Source organism: Phyllostomus hastatus, unplaced genomic scaffold (genome assembly GCF_019186645.2).
Source record: "Phyllostomus hastatus isolate PE091 unplaced genomic scaffold, TTU_PhHast_1.1 phas_contig_90, whole genome shotgun sequence".
NCBI classification, from domain to species: Eukaryota; Metazoa; Chordata; class Mammalia; order Chiroptera; family Phyllostomidae; genus Phyllostomus; species Phyllostomus hastatus.
This window is the reverse complement of record NW_025333984.1, coordinates 10,317,662-10,342,004: the sequence shown is the minus strand read 5'-3', so window position 1 is coordinate 10,342,004 and position 24,343 is coordinate 10,317,662. Positions and strand designations below refer to the sequence as shown.

Genomic DNA, 24,343 nt, shown 5'->3' with positions numbered 1-24,343 from the left:
TGGGAGTACAGCACAGCAAGCTAGCAAGTGGCATTGTTCCCTCTCCTAATCCTCCCCCACAGACAGTGCCACAAAGCAGCAAAGAGGGTTGCCCCTCCCTGGTGAATACCTAAGGCTGCACCCCTTATATGTAACAAGTGTACAAAGACAAAGAAATATGGCCCAAATGAAAGAACAGATAAAAACTCTAAAAATAGAATGAAGTAATGAAAAGATAGCCAACCTATCAGATGCAGAGTTCAAAACACTGGTATCAGGATGCTCACAGAAATGGTTGAGTATGGACACAAAATAGAGGAAAAAGTGAAGGCTATGCAAAGTGAAATAAAGAAAAATATGCCAGGAATCAAGAGTGAAGGGAAGAAACCTGGGACTCAAATCAATGATTTGCAGCAGAAGGAATAAATAAACATCCAACCAAAAGAGAATGAAGAAACAAGAATTCAAAAAGAAAAAAAAAAACAAAAAAAAAACGAGGAAAGGTTTAGGAACCTCTGGGCCAACTTTAAACGTTCCAATATCCAAATCATAGGGATGCTAGAAAAAGAAGAGGAAGAGCAAGAAATGGAAAACTTATTTGAAAAAATAATGGTGGAAAACTTTCCCAATATGGCAAAGGAAACAGGCTTCCAGGAAGTCCAGGAAGCTGAGAGAGTCCTAAGAAGTTGGACCCAAGGAGGAACACACCAAGGTACATCATAATTACATTACTCAAGACTAAAGATAAGGAGAGAATCTTAAAAGCAGCAAGAGAAAAGGAGGCAACTACCTACAAAGGAGTTCCCATCAGGCTGTCAGCTGATTTCTCAAAAGAAACCTAACAGGCAAGAAGGGGCTAAAAAGAAGTATTCAAAGTCATGAAAGTCAAGGGCCTACATCCAAGATCACTCTATCCAGCAAAGTTATCATTTAGAATGGAAGGGCAGGTAAAGTGCTTCCCATATAAGGTCAAGTTAAAGGAGTCTGTTATCACCAAGCCCTTATTACATGAAATGTTAAAGGGACTTATCTAAATAAAAGATTAAAAATATGAACAGTAAAATGATAACAAACTCACAACTATCAACAACTGGACCTAAAACAAACAACCTAAGCAAACAACTAGAACAAGAACAGAATCACAGAAATGGAGATCACATGGAGGGTTATCAGTGGGGAAGAGGAGGAGGGAGAATGGGGGAAAAGGTACAGGGATCAAGAAGCATAATTGGTAGGCATAAAACTGACAGGGGAACATTAAGAATAGTATAGGAAATAGAGAAGCCAAAGAATTTATATGTACAACCCATGGACATGAACTAAGGGGGTTGGAATGCTGGAGGTTAAAGGGCAGAGAGGGAGAAAGGGGAGAAAAAATGGGACAACTGTAATAGCATAATCAATAAAATATATTTTTAAAAAGAACTCACAATTTAAAGGAAAATGCATTTTTAAAAGTGCCAACTGTTACGCATTTTACTGTCATTTCATTATGCTAACCTCAAAATCTGTGTTGTGCATCAGAAGTATTGGAAATGAAGAGCTGGGGTATCCATACTTATATCTGGCAAAATAGACTTTAAAAATAGACTTTATAGACAAAGAAGGATACTACACAATGGTAAAGGAACAATCCAACAAGAGGATATAACCCTAACAAACATTTATGCACCCAACATAGGAGTACCTAACTATGTTAAGCAAATCTTAACTGACATAAAGGGAGAGATTGACAGTAGTATGGTCATAGGAGATTTTAACACCTCATTGACCTCAATGGATAGACCTTCCAGACAGAAAAATCAACAAAGATACAGTGGCCTTAAATAACACACTAGATCAAATAGATTTAATTAATATCCTCAGAGCATTTCACCCAAGGCAGCATACTATACATACTTTTTAAGTGGACATGGATTGTTTTCTAGGATTGTTTACATGTTAACACAAAACAAGTCTCAATAAATTTAAAAAGATTGAAATCATATCAGGCATCTTCTCCAACCACAATGATATGAAACTGGAAATCAATCACAATAAAAATACTGGAAACAATGCACTATACATGGTGGCTAAATAACCTGTTACTAAACAATGAATGGATTAACAATAAGATCAAGGAACAAATCAAAAGATATCGTGAAAGAAATAAAAATGAACACACAACCCAAAATCTATGGGACACAGAAAAAGCATTCCTGAAAGGGGAATTCATAGCATTATAGGCTTACCTGAAGCAACAAGAAAAATCTCAGATAAATCAACAATCTAACTTTACACTTAAAGGAACCAGGAAAAAAAAACAAAGCCCAAAGTGAGAAGATAAAAAATAATAAAGATCAGAGCAGAAAAAAACAAAACCACCTCAGTCGCCCCTCAGCCTCTGAGACCAGCCAACATTATTTTTTGGCCTTAACTCCTCATTGCCAAGAAAACATGAGCACCCAAATTCGTAAGAATTATTCCACTAAGGTGGAGGCTGCTGTCAACCACCTAGCCAACATACATCTGTGGGCCTCCTACACCTACCTCTCCTTTGCTTTTATATCAACCATGACAATGTGGCTGAGTTGGCTAAGAGGAAGTGTGAGGGCACTGAGCAGCTCTTAAAGCTGCAAAACCAGCACAGTGGCCATGTTCTCCTCCAGGACTTGTCAAAGCCTTCCCAAGATGAGTAGGCAAACTCAGGATGCCATAAAAGCCTCCTTGGCCTTGGAGAAGGACCTGAACCAGGCCCTTTTGGACCTGCATGCCCTGGGTTCTGCCCACACAGACTCTAATCTCTGTTACTTCCTGCAGAAGCACTTCCTGGATGAGGAGGTGAAACTCATCAGGAAGATGGGTGACCACCTGACTAACTTCTGCAGGCTAGCCAGCCCCCAGGCTGGGATGGGCAAGTATCTCTTTGAAAGGCTCATTCCCAAGTATGACTAGGAGACTTTGAGCTGAGGCCTTTGAGGGATCCCTCTGCACTTCCCTGGTATTTGGCTTCTGCCTGAGCCTCTCTGAAACCATTAAGCATCACTGTAACCACCATGTAGCCCTCTCCCATGCCATGGCCCAAATGGAAAAAAATAAGCCTTTTTGCAGGAGAAAAAATTTACATCATTAAAATGGCCATAGTAACCAAAGCATTCTATAGATTCAAAGAAATTCGGATCGAGATACTAATGATGTATTTCACAGAACTAGAACAAATATTCCAAAAATTGATATGCAATCATGAAAAAAGGCCCTGAACAGTCACAGCAATCCTGAGAAAAAACACAGTTGGAGGAATCACACTACCTGACATCAAACTATACTATAAGGCCATAGTAATCAAAACAGTCCAGTACTGGCATAAAAACAGATATATAGGTCAATGGGACAGAATAGAGAGCCCAGAAATAAACTCACACCTTTACAGTCAATTAATATTTGACAAAGGAAGCAAAAACATACAATGGGGTACAGACAGTCTATTCAATAAATGGTGTTGGGAGAATCGGACAGACACATGCAGAAAAAAATGAAACTAGACCATGTTCTTATACCATGCACAAGGATAAGCTTGAAATTAATTAAGGACTTAAATGTTAGACTTAAAACCATAAACATCATAGAAGAAAATATAGCCAGTAAAATCTCACACATTTCTCATAGCAGTATTTTTACTGATATACCTCCTCGGGCAAAGGAACAAAAGAAAATATAAACAAATGGGACTACATCAAACTAAAAAGGTTTTGCACAGCAAAGGAAACCATCAATAACATGTAAAAAACAACCCACTGAATGGGAGAACATATTCACCAATGATACATCTGATAAGGGGTTACTATCCAAAATTTACACAGAATTTATAAATATCAATACCAACAAAAAACAAACAACCTAATTCAAAAATGGGCAAATGATTTTAATAGATACTTCTCCTAAGAGGACATACAAATGACCAATAAACATATGAAAATATGTTCAACATCACTAATCATCAGAGAGATGCAAATTAAAACCACAATGAGATACCACCTGACACCTGTCAGAATGACTATCATCAACAAATCCACAAACAACAAGTTCTGGCAAGGATGTGGAGAAAAGGGAACCCTAGTGCAATGTGGGTGGAAATGCAGACTGGTGCAGCCACTGTGAAAAGCAGTATTGAGACACCTCAGAAAATTAAAACTGGAACTGCCTTATGATCCAGTGTTTTCACTTCTGGGAATATATTCAAAGAAACCTGAAGTACTAATTCAAAAAAATATACAAACCTCTATGTTCACTGCAGCATCATTTACAACAGCCAATATTTGGAAGCAGCACAACTGCTCATCAGTAGATGAATGGATAAAATGACTGTGGGACATTTACACAATAAAATACTACTCACCTGTAAAAAAAATGAGAAACCCTTACTTTTTGCATGGATGGACCTGGAAAGTATTATGCCAAGTGAAATAAGCCAGTCATTAAAAGACAAGTACCATGTGATTTCACTTAAATGTGTAATCTAGTGAACAAACCAAACTAGCAAGCAAAATAGAAACAGACTCATAAAGAACAGACTGATAGCTGTCAGAGGGGAGAGTGGTTGGTTGTAGGGCTGGGTGGAAAAGGTGAAGGGACTAAGCAAAGAAACAACACTCATAGACAAACAACAGTATGGTGAATACCAGAGGGAAAGGGAAGTGGGGACAGATAGAAGAGGGTAAGAGGATAAAGAGGACATAAATGGTGATGGAAGGAGACTTGACTTGGGGTAGTAAGCACACATACAATATACAGATGATGTGTTATAGAATTGTACACATGAAACCTACATAATTTTGTTAACCAATGTCACCCCAATAAATTCAATAAAAATTTTTTAAAGTATTTGAAAGGAGCATTAAACATTTTAAGCTGCATTAATGGAGGGAAAGATACTGGAAAATGACAAATCTTAACTATAAAGTTTTGTGTTGTTTTAATCCTTTTAAAAATGTGATGGGGCTGACCCTAGGTCACCTTTTATACAGCCTGTATGTGAAAGGTGGGTTTAAATGATTCCAGTTTCACTAATAAGAAAAAGGAAATGTGAAATTTCTTATAGAGATTCTTCCCTATGAGTTCCACTGCACCTTATCTCAGTGAAAGGATTTGGGTGTCCATTCCATACATGGGACGAAAGTGGTAAAAATTTCACCAATACTCTTGTCAAAGCTACTATTGTCTTAAGGAGGAAATGTTGAATCAAGTTTGTACATTTAACACTGATTCTAAAAAAGCTCCTTTTTCCTTTTATGCTGAGGCTTATGAATACTATTACACCATTTCTATGTGGATATTTATCAAAGTTCTTCATATTCATAGGTATACCATAATAGTAACCATGTAATTGCCAAAGTCAATAGTCATGTAAATCAGAGGTCACAAAAAAGACCATTTTGAATTTTGGTTTATTTTCAGTCATGTCAATAGCCAATCTCAGATAAATCACACAGATGAAGCACATGATTGTCTAAGTCAGTTATTAAGGTGGCCAAAACAGCCAGATCATGATGCACAGGCTTGATTTTAGATCATACAGACACAGCCATAGTCCATTAGTCTCAACAGAATGGAACAAGTCTAATTTCCGTATATTACTATATTCTCCAGATTTCAAATAGACATGAATAAAAACTATTAGTATCTTCAGCAGCAGAAACATTCCTTTCCATACCAAACCATGATTCTGGAAATACTCCAAAATCATGTTCCTCTTGGTCTCAGTAAAACTCCGTCATTCCAAGTTAGAATGAGGTTCACAGTTTGATTCCAAACAAACAACAGATAACAAGCAATAATTATCCATACATGTTAGTTTTTCTGCAATTGTACTTCTCAGTACTTATAGAAAAATTGCACCTTCTATAATTTACACACCATTCTGGACTTCCTTATACAAAATATGAGCATTATATCCTACAAAAATATGGACATTTCTGTTGTACTGTATAAGTATAGATTATTTAATTCTTATTTCTCCTCTCTGTGCCTCAATTTCTTTATCTGTAAAATACCTCCATTTTCTTATCTGTAAAATAGTACCTAACTGTAAGGATGGAGAATTAAAAGAGTTGACACATGTAATGCAATTAGAACAGAATCTGTCACATAGGATGTGCTAAGTAAGTGTTAGCAATTATTGTTACCATTTTTATTGCCCTATTACTACAGATGCTACTTTGGAGCATTAGTCTTTTATACATTAAATTATTTCCAAAATCAGATCAGTCGAGAATATATTAAATGTATACGGTAACAATGAAAAAAGACTCTGAAAGATCCAAATTAATAATTGAAATATTCTGTAAACTTTTAGCATTTGGAAATGTGGCAAACTCTGACTCATCCACATGTTTTTTCATCTCTTTTTTAAAAATTATTTTATTGTTGTTTGATTACAGTTGTCTGCATTTACCCTACCACCACTCCCGCCCCACCCCAGCCATCCCCCCTCTCTCCCTTGCTTCCTGCCCCCTGCCCCCCACCCCTCACCCCCCACTCCCCACCCTTGCCTTGGGTTTTTCCATATGTCCTTTATAGTTGTTCCTGAAAACCCTTCCCCCCATTATCCCCTCCCACCTCCCTTCTGGTTACTGTCAAATTGTTCTTAATTTCAATGTCTCTGGTTGTATTTTGCTTGCTTGCTTGTTTTGATTAAAAGCAAGATGTTCTAAGGTGAAATCCTAAGAGAGTACCACTATTAGTTAGAAAAATCTGTTGCAAAGAAAATTTTCACATCTAAAAACCTAAACATGATTATGCTCAGAAATAATTAAGGATCGTTTCAGGCATCTAGGGACCAATAGGACTTACAGACTTTAAAAAAAAACAAGTACTTTTGTTAGAGTCAGTAAATAAGGAACACTATCAAAACATTTCCCAAAATTATTTGATCAAAGTGTAAAATCCGAAACAACTGAATTTTCCAGGGGCAAATAAAAGGTTATCTTGGAACAAATAAATTTAAATTTTCTTCAAAGTGGAAAAATGCAAATACAAACAAAGAACTTTAATTTGCTAGCTTTCAGCCCAGAACTGCCCTCTTCCCACAGAGCCTGGTGATGTGCCAGCCTCCTGAGCCTGTTCTTGACTTTATGACAGAGTGGTTTCTTTTTCTTTGAGCTTTTCTGGTCATGAGAGAACATAGCCTAACCGGGATGAAGCTCTGCCACAGAGCAGAACTATCCTAGGGATAATGTAGAAATGTTTTGTAAAACCTAGCAACCAGATTTTCATTTCTGCAGGCAAAGCCAGCCTTCAGCAATATTGTGAAGGAGATGGAGTTTCCTCAGTACAAGCTACTACCCATTACTGAGAATTCAATGCCCCAACACTGTCCCTAACTACTCACATACCCTCTCCCTGAGTAGCATTCATGACTCAAAATCCTGGCTGCACCACAGCTTTATAACAATGCTGCTGCTTAGATAAAACCCCCAAAGATTCTGATTTAATTAGTCTGGGGTAGAACCTAGGCATGGCTTTTTGTTGTTTTGCTTTATTTTATCTCCAGTTCCCCAGATAATATTGATGGGTAAGCAGAGTTGAGGATCACTGATGTAGAAAAACAGTATTTCTCAGTTGGGTCTGCAGACCACAGCAATCACCAGTGATGCTTAAGGGGTGAGGGAATGGGTGAGAAAGGTGAAGGGGATTAAGAAGCACAGACTGCCAGTTACAAAAGTAATCAAAGAAATGTGAAATACAATATAGGGAATATAGTCAATAATATTATAATAACTATATGTGGTGCCACGTGGGTACTTAATTATCATGGTGATAGCTTCACAAGGTATATATCTGATCATTATCATGTACACCTGAAACTAATATAGTATTGTATTTTAACTGTAACTGAAAAATAAATTTTTAAAAACTACAGATTCTTGAACACTCAGATATTCTAAATCTATATTTTAATGAACACCTCAGGTAATGCCAATGCATAGTTACATTTAAGAATAAAAATTGTCCTTATTAAGATTTACCCATCTTTTGTCCCATTCACTACTAACTGGATAGACTAATCCAAGATAATGTGGTAATGGGTGCTGTTGAAATCAAGTGTTACTTTTTTATTTTTAATTACAGTTGACATGCAATATTACATAGTTTCAGATGTACAGCATAGCAGTTATACATTTATATAACTTACCAAGTGATCCTCCAGTAAGTCTAGTGCTCCCTTGACACCATCCATAGTTATAGTTATTACAATATTACTTACTATATTCCTGAAGAAAATGCAGAGGGTGGTCCCAATAGTAAGAATTTCTTTTTTAAGATTTTTATGTATTTATTTTTAGAGAGGGGAAAGGAGGGAGAAAGAGAGAGAAACATCAGTGTGTGGTTGCCCCTCACATGCCCCCTACTGAGGACCTGGCCCAAACCCAGGCATGTGCCCTGACTGGGAATCGAACCAGCAACCCTTTGGTTAGCAGGCAAGCACTCAGTCCACTGAGCCACACCAGCCAGGGCCCAATAGCAAGAATTTCTATGGTAGATCTGTGAGGGTGATTTTGTTTGGTTAGTTATTGAGGTGGGTGGGGGAGACAAACTTTTTACTGCCTCTCAAATCCTGTTATACAGGTAGTTTCCTACTTCACTTGAGGTCTGTCCTATATGCTAAGGTTCAGTTAGTAAAAAGAAAGAGTTTTGATCCCTGGATCTAAGGTCCTGAGCCCTACTAGCCAGTTATATAAAGATAATAATAACTATCATCTTATGGCTTCTTGCCTCATGGGTGAACAGCTCCACAAAATGGCAATGTTTCTATTAAATTTATTAAACTCAAAGTGAAGACTGTTTACCAGCACCTTGCCATTTCTCTTCAATTATGTAAACATTTGTGACTTTTTCTCCCATGGCAACACCTTACATCAGTGGTTCTCAACCTTGGCCGCACATTGTAATCACTTGGTGAGCTTCAAACAATATACAATTACATGTCTGGGTCTAATTCCCAGGTTTTTAGTTAACTGGTCTTGAGTGGATCTGAGCATGAGATTAAAAAAAAAAAAAAGATCCCAGGTGAATCTGCTATGCAGGCAAAGCTGAGAAGCACATGCCTTAAAGCAGGGGTGTCAAACTCATTTTCACCATGGGCCACATCAGCCTCACAGTTGCCTTCAAAGGGCTGAATGTAATTGTAGGACTATATAAATGTAACTATTCCTTAACAGTTAAGCAAGAGCTCAGTGCTACTGCTGGGTAGAAATAAGATGCCAGGCTGGATAAAACAAGGTGCAGGGCCAGATTCGGTCTGTGGGTCTTGTTTTTGCCACCTGTGCCTTAAAGGAAATGCAACAGTCTTCCAAAGGTGTAGGTGGCCCAGCAAGGCTCACAGAAAGAGAATGCAATAAGTATAATTACTGTATGTAATCTGGAGCTGGTAATATATATAGTTTCCTACAATAAAAAAAATCCTGCTTTGAAACCTGTATAACCTAAAGAGCATTACACATGTATCATCATCATATACAATCATAACATGGGTTGTTAAAGGGTTACTTTTGTTTGATGTGTTAATTCCCTGACATCATGTACTTCCCTCCTTCATCAGCTACACTGAAACCACTTCTCTTTCCAGAAATAAAGATAAGAACTACTTAAACTGAAATCCAGCCACTCTGAGTCTGGATTTGTCTTTGCTTTATTTTGTAGGTCACTCTCTGGGCGCATTGTTGGAGGGGTTTGGTGGTTCTTCACCCTGATTATAATTTCTTCCTACACCGCCAATCTCGCTGCTTTCCTGACTGTGGAGAGGATGGTTTCTCCCATAGAGAGTGCTGAAGACTTAGCTAAGCAGACTGAAATTGCATATGGGACCCTGGACTCTGGATCAACAAAAGAATTTTTCAGAGTAAGTTCTTTACATTTAATTGGGTCTGCTGGTTTTTATTTTATCATCTTCTTACAAACACAAATTCACAGTGCTTTTAAGGGAGGGATGGGAAAGACTGGAAATGTTATCAAGGCAGAGCATCTTAAATATAGCACTCTTTGGTTGGTGACTTACTTTATTGTCCTTCAGACCTAAGACTCATACATGACATAGTAAGTGGCATGCTGAGAGCTCTAAGCTTGAACTCCCAGGTTTGAATTCCAACCCCATCAAAAAGTGATTGTTTGTCCCTGAGTATGTCATTTAACTTCTGTCAGCTTTGGTCCCCTTCCTTGAATAATAAGGGGATTGAACTAAGTAATATCTATTCTCCTTTACACCTTTTACAAAAGCAGTGGTTTTGTGTCTCAGCAGTTCACAGAAGTTAGGTAATTGACTCTGTCTAAGACTCTGAAGACTGATGGACTATAAAATTACATATTCTATTTTAGACATTGGTTTTCTGTTGAAATGTATTACAGTTATTTCAAGTATTCATGTACATGCTGATAATTCAATTTTCAAGGAAGCTGATAATTGTTTTAATTTCATAAGTAGACTTATTCTCCCCTCCAGCCCCCCTGTAGGCTAACTCCTAGCAAAAGTTAATAAAGCTACATGAATACTGTCAAGAAGAAAGATGAAAGGAGACAGAGGCAGAAAATTATGAAAGAATATTATGATGGACTAACCACCTTTACATAAATAATCAAGATCTTTGTTCTGCAGCAACTGGACTATAAGAAAGGCTACCAGTGGAGTGTTTAAGAACTCAAATTTTTTTTCAGTTGCCCCAACCAGGAATATATAATGGTTGAATAGAAAATGAACCTACTCTACACATTACCACTGCCTGCTACTGTAACCACTGTAACCAGTTGTAGCAATGATCCAGAAGCCACTTATGTAGTAGGTAAAGAGGAAACATTTAGTCACCCTCTCCAACCAATAATCAAGTTATTGGATGGCAGGTATAATTACTGACTTTTCCTCAAAGGTCCAGAGTAAAGAGATGTTGGTTTTAAACCAGCTTGTTTTAAGAAGTCAGCAAGAAATATATTTCTGCATGTATTATTATGAGATTGGCCCAATGATTTCATGGGAAACCAAGAGGAGTGTGTTTTTTGGAATTACAGCATGACTAAAACTGTTTTCATTCCTTGAAAGAGAAAGGATTAGTTCTGAAACCCTTTGAGAATTCTCACTGGCTCTGGATATCCCTATCTCACTTCTACTACTGTTAACTGAGCAGATCATAAACCCCAACCAGGGAGAGAATCCCAGTATTGGAAGCATCAAAATGATATGAAGACACTCTGAAACTAACCTAGCCTTGACCCTCACTGCTATAGCAGTCCCAGAATCTTTTCTGGAAACAATCCCCTGTCCCTGTGAAATCACTCATACATTTCAGGGCAGGAAGTTAGGGATTTCTGTCTGCTGAGTAGCAAGCACATAATCTCTATGGAAATCTGGTTTGGTATTAACTTCAACAGAGCTTATGTTTACCATCCCAATACACATCAAGTTGCTATATGAAGTAATTGACCACTTAGGCTATCAAGACACCTGACTTAGTCCCTCTGATAAGAAATACTTGTTCCACTAGAAAGCATTTTCCTTCAACAATGATTAGAAATTAGAAAGGTGTGCTTTAAATGGTAATCAATAAATGACATCAATTCCCATTAAGCTTTCAAAGGCCATTCATCCACATTGCAGGCGATGGAGTCTCTCTGGGAAGATTTATTAGCACAAAGTCTTGAAAGTGTGACCAAATAGTCATTGTCTCCATGCCTAGACCCCATGCCCCACACATTTTTTTTTCTTTCTCAGAAACCAGGAAAGCATTTACTAATCCATTCAATGATGGTTTCATTAAAGAGTATCATAGTATTGGAGACTATGATACTGAATCAATATTCATTTCTGAGCAAAGCTATTGCCACATTCTAATTGGTTTGCAATTTCTAATAGTCACCAATTTTCAGTGACCTTTACAGCCAATGAGTAATTTGTATGGAAATTGGGCTGTTTTGAAAATCTGATCAGAGAAGAAGCTGGATATTTCTAGGTATGGGGAAGTGCAAATCATTTTCTAATTGCCATGCATGCCACTTTTTCTTTTTCCCAAATTGGTTGCTGGTGACAGCATTAGGACTCCACAGGAAAGTTCTTTAGGGCAGCACACAATGATCTAAGAGTGAAAGTGAGCAGTATAGAAAAATAAACTTTTTAGCTTACTTGTACTAAAATGTTATGTAAATCTAACAAAGGATAAGCTTGGTATTCATATAATATTGGGGGGCCCAAACAATTGGTCTTGGAGCCATTGTTCTCTTTGGCTCCCCCACTTCACCCTCTTTAAGCCCCGGGAGATTAGAGAAGACAGCCAGCAAGAACACATCATCTCACAGGGACTTAACTGCTGTAGCATGTCACTTCCTCTTCAACCCTCAATAATCTCAAGGCAATTTTAAGAACAGTAACTCCTCTACACATGAAAAAATTGGGAACCTCTGTTGGTACTCTTTCTAAACTTTACAGGATAAAACAAGATCACATGTAACATTTACAAACATTACATGAGCTCATTTCCTTCCATTCTCACTCAGTACTAAAACCACAGGGACCAAATAGCAATGCCATAAAACAGCCTGGGGTCAGCCCTCTAGTTATTTCACTAAGAGAGAGAAATAAATAAAATAAAATTCCTTTCTAATTGCCCTGCAGACATTTTTACTCATCCTGGGTATAGCTGCCATTTAAATGATGGTATTTTTAAATGATTTCTTTATTTCTCTTATTTTCTGAGTCATCCTTACAAATCACATAAAGTCAATGGCACAGAGGGACGTTCCTTCAGGAAAGGCAGGCAGGGAGTGAGCAAAATGCATGCAGCTGAAAGAGACATCTGAAATATTACCAACAACCCTCTTGACTTGAAAACTGATTTCCTTAGACAGCAGCTCCAAAACTAAATGTCCCAACCAGAGATGGAGGCACTCCAGGCTAAAAAACAAGTCGACAGTTTTATTGTAATTGCCCAGAGAAATGCCACAATCATTTGCAAAGCTGCACTGAAATGATCATTCTCCACGAGGTTTTGGAAATTTAACCTGATGCAGATTCGTGTTAAATAGTAACACTGGGATAAAAAGCATTCCAAAATTCTCTCTGCCTTCAGATACCTAGAAGTATTAGAAGCCAACTACAATGCTTGATTTTTTTTCTCAGATACTTACCCTCACTGAAGATAGTTCAGAGGATAAAAGGAGGTTGTTTTTTTAAAATGGAATGTTTAAAATAAATACATACATATATACATAAAAATAAAAATAAAATAAAATGTTTAATACTAATTTAAACCCCTTTAAGAAAATAAACATAAAGAGAGAAGAGTGGAGTTACAGTGCCCTAGGCCGGACAGGAGAATTTAACTTTGTCTGGAGACCATTAAGGGAAATATCCTGTCTTTTGAGTTGCATCATTGTCAGCCCCATGAAGCACAGATGAATTATTCATGGAGAATGTTTTTGTCTCAACACTAGACTTTAACTGTTACTGTTGTCATTGGTTATTTTAATTTTTAATTTTTAAAATGCATACAGCAAAAAGAAGAGCCCTCCCAAAGTGATTTGGGAAGCAGTACCTACTAATAGTATTCAGATGGTTTACACATTTACAATCTCTCTTACACACACAAGCATTTTCAGTTGGAGTCCATATTTCAACATTCATTGGTTATCTATTATAGAGCTTTTGAATAATATGGGAAAAGGAGAAAAATCTCCTGATAAATGCACCTATGCTGAGTATACTAACACTTTGACATGATCTTTAATCTTTATTACAACTGAGCTAAGTACACAAAAGACCTCCCCTACCCCTTAACCTACCCCTTTCTGTAGTAAACACATCAAACTATAAAATATGTTACAAAATTTCTCACCAAACACTATGATGGATTTGAGATCTTGACAAACAATATACCTAGACAACAGCAAACAAATTTAATTGATTTGAAGACACACATGATGTGACCAAATGTTTGAAAATACATCCAAATCATCTACTAGGTAGGGAACACATACTAGCAATGATAAAAGACAAGTTGACACCAAGGAATGGGAGATCAGAGACATATTATTTGGCAATATCAAAAGGGAAAAATTGCTTTCCTTAATGTTGACATTGATGTTTTGATGCTGCCTTATCAAGAAAAACCCCTTACTTTCTATGACATATACTGTATTACCATGGACCCTATAGGTCAAGACTGGAGGTGGAAAGGCAGGTACAAGGTGAGGGATGCTGAGGCCTGACCAAACAGGCCTCTAGAAAAGGGAAAGATATATTCAGACAGCTATTGGCCTTTCCCATCCCTCAGCTCCCAGTGATCTATGGTTCCATAGGTCTTCCTTTTAGGCAAGCTTCAAGTTGGGTAGAAAGAACACTTTTCAAAGGGTTAAGTTGATCTGACAACTATGCACACAACTGACAACACACCTAATATCTGTTTCCAAGAGAAAGGAGAAAATGTAACAACAAAGGCATGCCAATGATAATGCCTGAGGTATTTTTTATTCATTATTTATCACTGTTTCCATAACTCTTTCCTTGGGTATGTTCTATGTGCAATGCTCCAGGCTAAACACTGAGGATCCATCTCTATAAACAAAATTAAATTTGTTTTTTACCAATTCACATGAAAATACCTAGACAGTTTTTTCACCATATTTGGAGGTTATTTGGGGGATAGATTGACTTAAATATTGGCGTAGTGACAGATGGTTACTAGACTTAGAGTGGTGGGCACATGATAAGATATGAAAATGTTAGCCCTGGCTGGCGTAGCTCAGTGGATTGAGCACGGGCTGCGAACCAAAGTGTCACAGGTTCGATTCCCAGTCAGGGTACATGTCTGGGTTGCAGGCCATGACCCCCAGCAACCGCACATTGATGTTTCTCTCTCTCTCTCTTTCTCCCTCCCTTCCCTCTCTAAAAGTAAATAAATAAAATCTTTAAAAAAATGTTGAATTGCTATGTTGTACACCTGAAACTATACACTACTGTATGCCAACTATACTTTCATAATTTTTAACATAGACATCTCAGAGAACTAGATGATCATTCATCCAGACAGTTGACAGTGTTTATTTCTACAGAGCTACTTCCCAGCATGTGCCAACCTATAGTCTGCTCCATGGTGAATCACAGTAGGGTTAAAGATACTCCATAACCCTAACAAGAAGGTCAGCTTGGTGATGAGTAAAACAGAAATGGTCTCTACCCTCTGAGAGTTCACAATATAGTGGGCTGTCAATTTTCAATGCCTATTCACATGCATTACCACATCCAATTCACACAACAATCCTGCAATACAACCAGAAGAGGAATTATTATACCTCCTTCAGAGAGGAAACACCTGAAGCAAGATGTCATTGTCCTCACTCAGCTCAATGGGGAATTGCTAGAACTCTGAGCCCAGATTGATGCTCTGAGTCCAGATTGGGTCCTCTGTCCCATCCATCTCAGTGCCTTTCTGGTGTGAATATTCACAGAAACATGGGATGTTATGCATGAATCAAGCCTCTAGTGCAGCAGATGTTAAGAAATCCATATCATCTCCTGGTTGATTTTAGTTTTTATTCCCCTGATGGATCAATTAGAAAAGGAAACTTATACATACCTTTAAATGATATTTTTCCATGCACTGAAAGCCTCAAAAGGATCCAAGATAAGAAATCAAAGAAAATGAAGATATCACTAAAACTATGAATGCCACAAACATAGCAGACCTCTATTATTCATGGATGATTATAGTTTCTTTTTTGTAGTTCTATAAAATCTACTAATGAAATCTTTATACAGTAGACCAAAAGGAAAAAAGTCATAGTTTTCTCCATAGATACCAATGAAGCATTAATTAAAAACTCAATATCCATTGTTGACACACACTCTTAGTAAACCAAAAATATAACATGACAAAATGCATTTCAAGATATCAGCTGACAGCATTCTTTCTTTTTCTTTAAATATCTTGAAATTTTATTTTCAATTATGCCTCAATAAAGTTGAAAAAACTACCACAAACTTGGTGACTTTTTAACAACAGAAATTTATCTCTCACTGTTTTAGAGGCTGAAAGTCCAAGTTCAGGATACCAGCATGTTTCAGTTCTAGTGAAATCCCTCTTCAAGGTTGCAGATCACTGATTCCTACCTAGGTCCTCACATGGCAGAAGTGGTTAGGGAGCTCTGTGGGTCTCTTTTATCAATACACTAATCCAATTCATGATTACTCTGCTGTCATGACCTGACCATCTTTCAAAGACCCTAGTACCTAATACAATTACATTTGACATTAATATTGTTTGCTTTTATTTATTTTTAAATTATAGTTGACATACAATATTATGTTAGTTTCATGTGTACAAAGCAGTGATTAAACATTCATATAATTTGTTAAGTGATCACCCCCAGTAACTCTAGTACCCATGTGACACCATACATGATTATTACAATATTATTGACCTTGTTCCCTATGCTGTACTTTACATCCCCATGAATATTTTGTAACTACCAATTTGTCCTTCTTTTTAAAATTTTTATTTTTCAAATACAGTAAACATTCAACATTATTTCAAGTGTACAGCATAGTGGTTAGACAATCATATACATTACAAAGTGATCCCCCAATATTTCAAGTACCCACCTAGAACTATCCATAGTTACTACAATATTATTGATTATATTCCCTATGCTGTAACATATAAGTGAAACATATTTTTCTTTTTCTGACTGACTTATTTCAGTTAGCATAATACCCTCTAGGTCTAACCCAGCTGGTGTGGCTCAGTGGATTGAGCACCAACCTGTGAACCAAGGGCTCATTGGTTCAATTACCAATCAGAGTTGCAAGCCAGGTCCCCAGTAGGGGGCAGTCGAGAGCCAACCACACACTGATACTTCTCTCCCTCTCTTTTCCCCACCCTTCCCCTCTGTCTAAAAATAAATAAAAATATTTTAAAATAACAAAAATTAAGGGAAAAAAAGACTGTTCAGACAAGGCTCTGTGGAGATGTGAGAGAGGGGTACTACTAAAATAAAATAAAATAAAATAAAATATAAAATAAATGAAATGAAATGAAATAAATTATCTCTGCTGGCTCAGTGAAAGAGAGGTGGGTTTTCTTTTCTGGCTTTGGAGGAGTAAAGGAAGCTCACTTATATCCTATTTTATCCTTCTGATCCCATTTCTACTCCTATTATGCAATTATACTGGTAACTCATGTCCTAGTCAATTCATCTTTAGCCATTTTTTGTGGCCTGTGGATTCAAAAGCTTCAACATGCACAACTTAGAGCTGCCCTTGAAGGCCACCTGGAAACTTTAGGTTCTTTCAAGGTGGCATGCAGGCCATCTGCCCAAACTAACCAACCATATGGATTTCATTAGCCCATCTCCTTTAATTCTCCCAGATAACCTACTTGCTTATGAGAGCATTTCACAGTTCAGAAAGCCTAAGGGGGTTAAGTCTTTATTTTCTTTGAGGTTGCCAGCTCTCTCAGACAGCACCAAGGTAATTAACAGGACTCCCAGATCTTTGTGAGAATTCTGAAACTCTCTTCCCTAGAGGAACTCATCTCAGGATCTTACTTCTTTTCTTGTCTGACAAAGTCAAATTACCTAATAGCCTTCCAGTTAGAGGAATGGGGCCCATCTGTTCAATTAGACTTTCCTTGTGCTCACCTGACAAACCTGAGCAAGTTAATTATTTACAATTGTCCTTCATCACCATACAGAAATCTAAAAACTTGACCATAGGATCAAGTAAAATTTCAACCTACTAAAACTGAACTAATAAGAACATTCAATCAGCTGGAATGCTTGGTTTCATTCCACTTTTGAAAGGAAAAGGCAATTCACACAAACAAAATCTTGATATGAATTTTTTTAAAGGCTACTAGGTGATGCCCTGTGGTCAGATTCATATTCTACATTTTGATTAGTAAGTAAGTATTCAGGTCTAACATACCGAGTTGGGCACCAAAGGTACAATAAGAAAAACATGACAGAACCCCTGCCTTCAAGGGGCTTGCATTCTGTTAGGAGGCAAACAATAAACATGTTAACAAGTACACATATAAAATAATTTCAGGTACCAGTAAGTACTATAGAGTATTATGATAGAGAATGACAGAGTTAAAGAGCACTGTTTTAACTGGAAGTTTTGGAGGAAAAGCCTTTTAAGGAAGTAACATTTTATTAGAGACCTGAATGACAAGAGACAGCCATGTGAAAATTGGAAGGACGAGTTCCAAACAAAAGGCAATAACAAGTGCAAACATCCTAGCATAGGAACAATCATGGCATATTTAAGGGATAGGAAGAAGACCAGTGTGGCTAAAGAATGGAATTCTTTTTTCTTTGTTTTTTAAAATTTTAGTGTTGTTCAGTTACAGTTGTCCTGCCTTTTCCCCCATTGCTCACTCATACCCTGTGCCCCCCACTCCCACAGTTAATCCCCCATTGTCTGTGCCCATTAGTCCTGTCTTTGTGTTCCTTTGCTTGCCCCTTCCCTTTCTTTCCCTTGTTCTTAAATACAACTAGAGTTATAATAATGAAGATTGTGTAAAGTGGTCAGATTTAGGATATACTTTGGAAGTAGAGTCACAGAATTTGTTGATGGTTCAGATAACATTTGTGAGCAAAAAGGAAGAGCCAAGAATGACTCTCAAATTTTTGGCTTACATTCCTCTTAGTGATCACTAGTGAAATCTGTAAGTCCTACATGCTTCAAATGATTCAAGGATAATTTCTAAACTGTACTGCTCAGGGCTGAAAAAGTTATATTGGGACTGATTAGAAAAATTTTCCAAGTGAAAACAATAAGAAGTCTTAAGATAAATCCTTAGAAAGTTTTCAAAGTCCTGAGAATTCTAATGATTCATGCTTTTACTGTGTCTTATTCCTGTTTTCTTACAAGATGGCTTTATGATAGAGCTATATTTTCACAGGTGATTAACTGAATTTTGCAAAAACATAGCTTTCTGTATATTCCTATAACTGACACCCCATTTTTGCCACATGGTAGAAAGATACATCCGATAAATTCAGGCAAATTTCATGATTTCTTAGTCAATTTTCATTACATCTTTCCAAGTTCTAGGGAGTTTGCATGGTATCATGGCATCAGGGGAAGCCATCTAACCCCAGATCATCATGATCACTTCCAGACATCCACTGTTCAGATGTCAAGTAGTCTTTCCCATCCACATTAGCATATCTGAAATGTAACCATCAAAATCCTCAGAAACATTTGCTGCAGCATCCCCTCATCCAAATCACAAGACCTCTGCATTCTCTGCAGTCCTGACTCTGTACTTATTCTGACACATTTATTATCCTATTCTCCCTCTGTCTTTCTCTCCCTCACCCTCTCTCCACTATGCCATTATAGGGCTATTGGAAGAGTCAGTTTCTCTCCTTCATCAGTCTGGGGACACTCAGACTTCTCTACATTCCTGCCTCCTCGAGAACTCACTGCTATTTTATCACACCAGCACTAAGCTAAATGTGAGCTTCTCTTAGATTCATCATCCCTATGCTACACCCTGGAAAGTGAGACATCATTTCTTCTGCTCTGGTATCATCAAGCATCTAGGAGTCCCATCATCCCTCCCCCATTTGGAGAGCAGGGGACCTGTCTGACTCCTCCTTTACTCCTCTCCTCCTTGGCTCTTATCTCGTCTCCAGGGTGGCTAGTGTGGCTTTTTACCTACTTTCCAATTTATTGACTATGTCATAAACATAGTCAATTTATTGACTATGCCATATTTCCCCTATTTACTTTAGAGTTTTAAAACTCAAAACTTCCTTTTTTCTCTAGAAACTTGGTTTTGCTAATCTAAAACTTGGCTTTCAAGTTAATGTTGTCTTTTCTATAATTTAAAAAAAGCACTTTATTGATACAAAACTCACACAAAATTCACTCATTTAAAATGTACAATTCAATGAGTTTAATATACATTATTTAATTTTAAAATTATAATAAAATAGAGAGGTACAACTTCTGGCCAAGATGGAGATATAAGTGGATACACTTTACCTCCTCACACAACCAAAAGAAAGGCAACAACAAATATAAAAATAAAAAACAACCAGAGCTTCCAGAAAATTTAACTATATGAGAGTACGACAACCAAGGAGTTAAAGAAGAAACATTCATCCAGACTGGTAGGAGAGGCAGATATGGGAAGCTGGGGAGGAGAGGACTCATGGCAAGGTAGTAGCTGGCAGAGCTGGTGGTCCCACATTTCCATGTGGATAAACTGGAAGGAACAACTAGGGAGTGAGACAGACCATGCAACCCAGGGTTCCAGCACAGGGATATAAACCCTCAAAACCTCTGGCTGTAAAAACCTGTGGGGGTTGCAGTGGCAGGATAAACTCCCAGCCTCACAGGAGAGTTCATTGGAGAGACCCACAGGTCCCAGAATGTGCACAAACACGCCCACATGGGAATCAGCATCAGAAGGGCCCAATTTATTTGTGGGTAGCGGAGGAAGTCACTGAAAGCCAGCTGAGAGCTCAGTAAGTGGCATTATTCCCTCTCTGACCCCTCCCCCATGTACAGCACTACAACACAGCAAAATGGGTTGCCCCACTCTGGCAAATACCTAAGGCTCCTCCCCATACAATGTAACAGGCACACCGAGACAAAGAAATATGGCCCAAAGGAAACAACAGATCAAAACTGCAAAAAGAGAACTAAGCCATAAGGAGATAGCCAACCTATCAGATGCAGAGTTCAAGATACTAGTAATCAGAATGTTCACAGAAATTATTGAGTTTGGTCACAAAATGAAGGAAGAATTGAAGGCTATGCAAAATGAAAGGAAAACATACAGGGAACCAACAGCAAAGGGAAGGAAACCAGGACTCAAATCAATGGTTTGCAGCAGAAGGAACACATAAACATTTAACCCAAACAGAATGAAAAAACAAGAATTCAAAAAAATGAGGAAAGGCTTCAGAAAACTCTGGCACAACTTTAAACATCCCAACATCCAAATCATAGGGGTGCCTGAAGGAGAAGAGAAAGAGCAAGAAATTGAAAACTTATTTGAACAAATAATGAAGGAGAATTTCCCCAATCTGGGAAAGGAAATAGACTTTCATGAAGTCCAGGAAACTCACAGAGTCCCAAAGAAGTTGCACCCAAGGAAACACACATCAAGGCACATCATAATTACATTATCCAAGATTAAAATAAAGAGAGAATCTTAAAAGCAGCAAGAAAAAAGGATACAGTTACCTACAAAGGAGTGCCCATAAGATTATCAGCTGATTTCTAAAAAACAAGCAAACAAACAAAAAAACAATGCCTTACAACCAAGAAGGGACTGGAAAGAAGTATTCAAAGTCATGAAAGTCAAGGACCTACATCCAAGATTACTGTCTCCAGCAAAGCTAGCATTTAGAATGGGAGGGTAGATAAGATGCTTCCCATATAAGGTCAAGTTAGAGGAGTTCATCATCACCAAGCCCTTAGTATATGAAATGTTAAAGGGACATATCTAAGGAAAAGAAGATCACAAACTATGAACAGTAAAATAACAACAAACTCACAACTATCAACAACTGAATCTAAAAAAACAAAAGCAAACTAAGCGAACAACTGGAACAGGAACAGAATCCCAGAAATGGAGATCACGGGAGGGTTATCAGTGGGGAGGGGAAGTGAGGAGGGGAAGTGAGGAGAATGGGAGAAAAGATACAGGGAATAAGAAGCATAATTGTTAGGTACAAAATAGACAGGGGGAGGTTAAGAATAGTATAGGAAATGGACAAGCCAAAGAACTTATATATATTACCCATGGACATGAACTAAGGGTTGGGGGCAGGGAATGCTGGTGGGAGGGGAATGCAGGGTGGAGGGGAATAAAGGGAAGAAAAGATGCTACAACTATAATAGCATAATCAATAAAATGTAGTTTAAAAGTAAAATTGAAATAACTACAGAGATACGAGATGGTGGCAGAGTAGGTAGAAGCTACACTCACCTCCTCCCAGGAATTACAACAAAATTATAGAAAAATCATCCTGACCAGTATGGCTAAGTTGGTTAAGCATTTTTCCACAAATTGAAATGTCACTGGTTCATCTCCCAGTCAGGGCACATGCCTGAGTTGTGGGTTTGGTCCCCAATAAGGGGCATGTGCCAAAAACAACCAACCAATGTTTCTCTCACATCAGTCTTTTTCTCCCTCACTTCTCCCTCCCTCCCCTCTCTCTAAAAATAAATAAATAAAATATTTTTAAAATAAATACATTATAGAAAAGCCTTCCTGAATAACCAACTGAACACCAGCTGGTGAGAAGCTTTATAACCAAAGAAAGAAAGCAGTTCACCACAACATGACTGGTAGGAAGTGCAGAGAAGGTGCAAGAAGGCTGGCTGGGCTCCCATGGGTGGCAGCTGAAGTTCTGGAGAGATATTTCAGTGGCCGTGGCATATCCCCTGAGAAGTGTAGGGAATAAACCTCAATCTGGGCTCCTCAGACTAAAGCATGAGAACTGGGAAAGGACCCCAAATAACATCCAGCTGTGAAAACCAGAGTGGTTTCAGTCCACCAGGGAAAAATGGCTAGAGATAGAGAGAGCCTATTAAAGGTCCCACACACAAAATTTTTATTACAGCCACTTATCCTGGGTTCTAGCAGAGGGAGGGCAGAGTGGACTAGAGCTGCATGAGGAAAATCTAGGATTTTTGGCTCTGGAGAGACAGATACAAGGGTCAGCCATGAGGATCCCTGTGCTGAGTCATCCCCCTATAGTGCAGAACATATCTTTATTTAGGCAGAGAACTCCCTCCATACAGCATCAGCCTGGAATAAAACAATAGCCCATCCACAGGAATCCCTATCCCGCCTTTCTGTGCAGTTCAAGCTGGAATGCTAAGGAGTACAACTAGCGGCTATTTCAGTGATCAAGCCTAACAGAAAGCCGGCAGGCAAAAGAGAACCTCTGGGATGTCTGACACTTTAGCTGACCCTCCCTAAGGCCTGAGGTACCACTTTATTCTTTCTGCACAGGCCCAGCAGAGGGAGACACAAGGTGCAGATCACTGATGGCTCCAAATAGGTTTCCAGGGCCAGTCACAGGCAGCATGTGTCATACATCTGCATCATGTTCTTTGCAGATGACCTTAATACAAAGAAACAAACACAAAGAGGCCATCAAAATGGGTAGGCAATGAAACAAACTCCAAATGAAAGAATAAGAGAATAGTCCAGAAGAAGAAATAAATGAAAGGGAGGCCAGCAATTTATCAGATAATGGAGTTGAGAGTAATAATTTTAAGGATACTGAACAGCATGGAAAAATATGTAGAAACCATAAAAAAGGACCAGGAAGAAATAAAGAATGCAATATCTGAATAAATAACACACTAGAAGGGATAAACAGTAGGTTAGATGAAGCAGAGGATTGAATAAGTGATTTAAAGATAAGGTAGAAGAAAACACCCAAGCAGAACAACAAAACAGAAAAAGAATTCTAAAAATGAAGAGAGTTTAACAAACCTTGACACTAACAATATCCACATCATGGTAATACCAGAAGAGAATGAGCAAGAGATCAAGAACATATCTGAAGAAATAATGACCAAAATTTTCCAGAACCTGGTGAAGGAAAAAGACAAACAAGTCCAGGAACTACAGGGAATCACAAACAAGATAACCCCAAAGAGGCCCACACCAAGACACACCATAATTACAATGACAAAGCTTAAAGACAAGGAAAGAACTTAAAGGTTACAACAGAAAAACAGGGACTTCTCATTAGATTATCATTTGATTTTTCCACAAAGTATTTCAGGCCAGAAGGGAATGGTGATGAAAAGTATGACCTACAACTAAGGCTACTTTACCCAACAAGGCTATCATTTAAAATTGAAGAAGTAAAGAGCTTCTCAGATAAGAAAAAGCTTAAGGAGTTTGTTAACACCAAACCAGTATTTCAACAAATATTAAAGGGCTTGCTTCAAGAAAAAGAAAAAAAACAGAGGAAAAGCAGTTAAAAAATAAAATGGTAATAAGTATGTATCTATCAATATAATCACTTTATAAATCATTTAAATGTGCCAATCAAAAGACATATGATAGCCAAATGGACAAGAAAACAAGGTGTGTGTGTGTGTGTGTGTGTGTGTGTGTGTGTGTGTGGAGAGAGAGAGAGAAAGAGAGAGTCTCCGAGAGACCCACCTCAGAACTAAACGTATACTAAGAATGAACATAAATGAATGGAAAATGCTATATCATGTAAATGGAAAGGGGAAAAAAAGCTGGGGAAGTAAAACCTATATCCAATGAAATAGACCTTAAAACCAAGGCTATAGTAAGAGACAAAGAAGGACACTACATAATGATAAATGGAACAATCCAACAAGAAGATAAAA

At 37.9% G+C, this 24,343-nt stretch overlaps 1 protein-coding gene across 3 annotated transcripts in view; it reads left to right on the top strand.

Moving 5' to 3' along the window:
- The window catches only part of GRIA3 (glutamate ionotropic receptor AMPA type subunit 3), a 391,825-nt gene that overhangs the window by 302,932 nt on the left and 64,550 nt on the right, over positions 1-24,343 (top strand). For all 3 annotated transcript variants that reach the window (XR_006787340.1, XM_045852236.1, XM_045852237.1), the window contains exon 12: positions 9,658-9,856. Coding sequence is in view for 2 of the 3 variants with exons in the window: in XM_045852236.1 (XP_045708192.1) it covers positions 9,658-9,856 (199 nt within the window). In the remaining variant the exon portion in view is untranslated. The remainder of the gene's footprint in view (positions 1-9,657; positions 9,857-24,343) is intronic.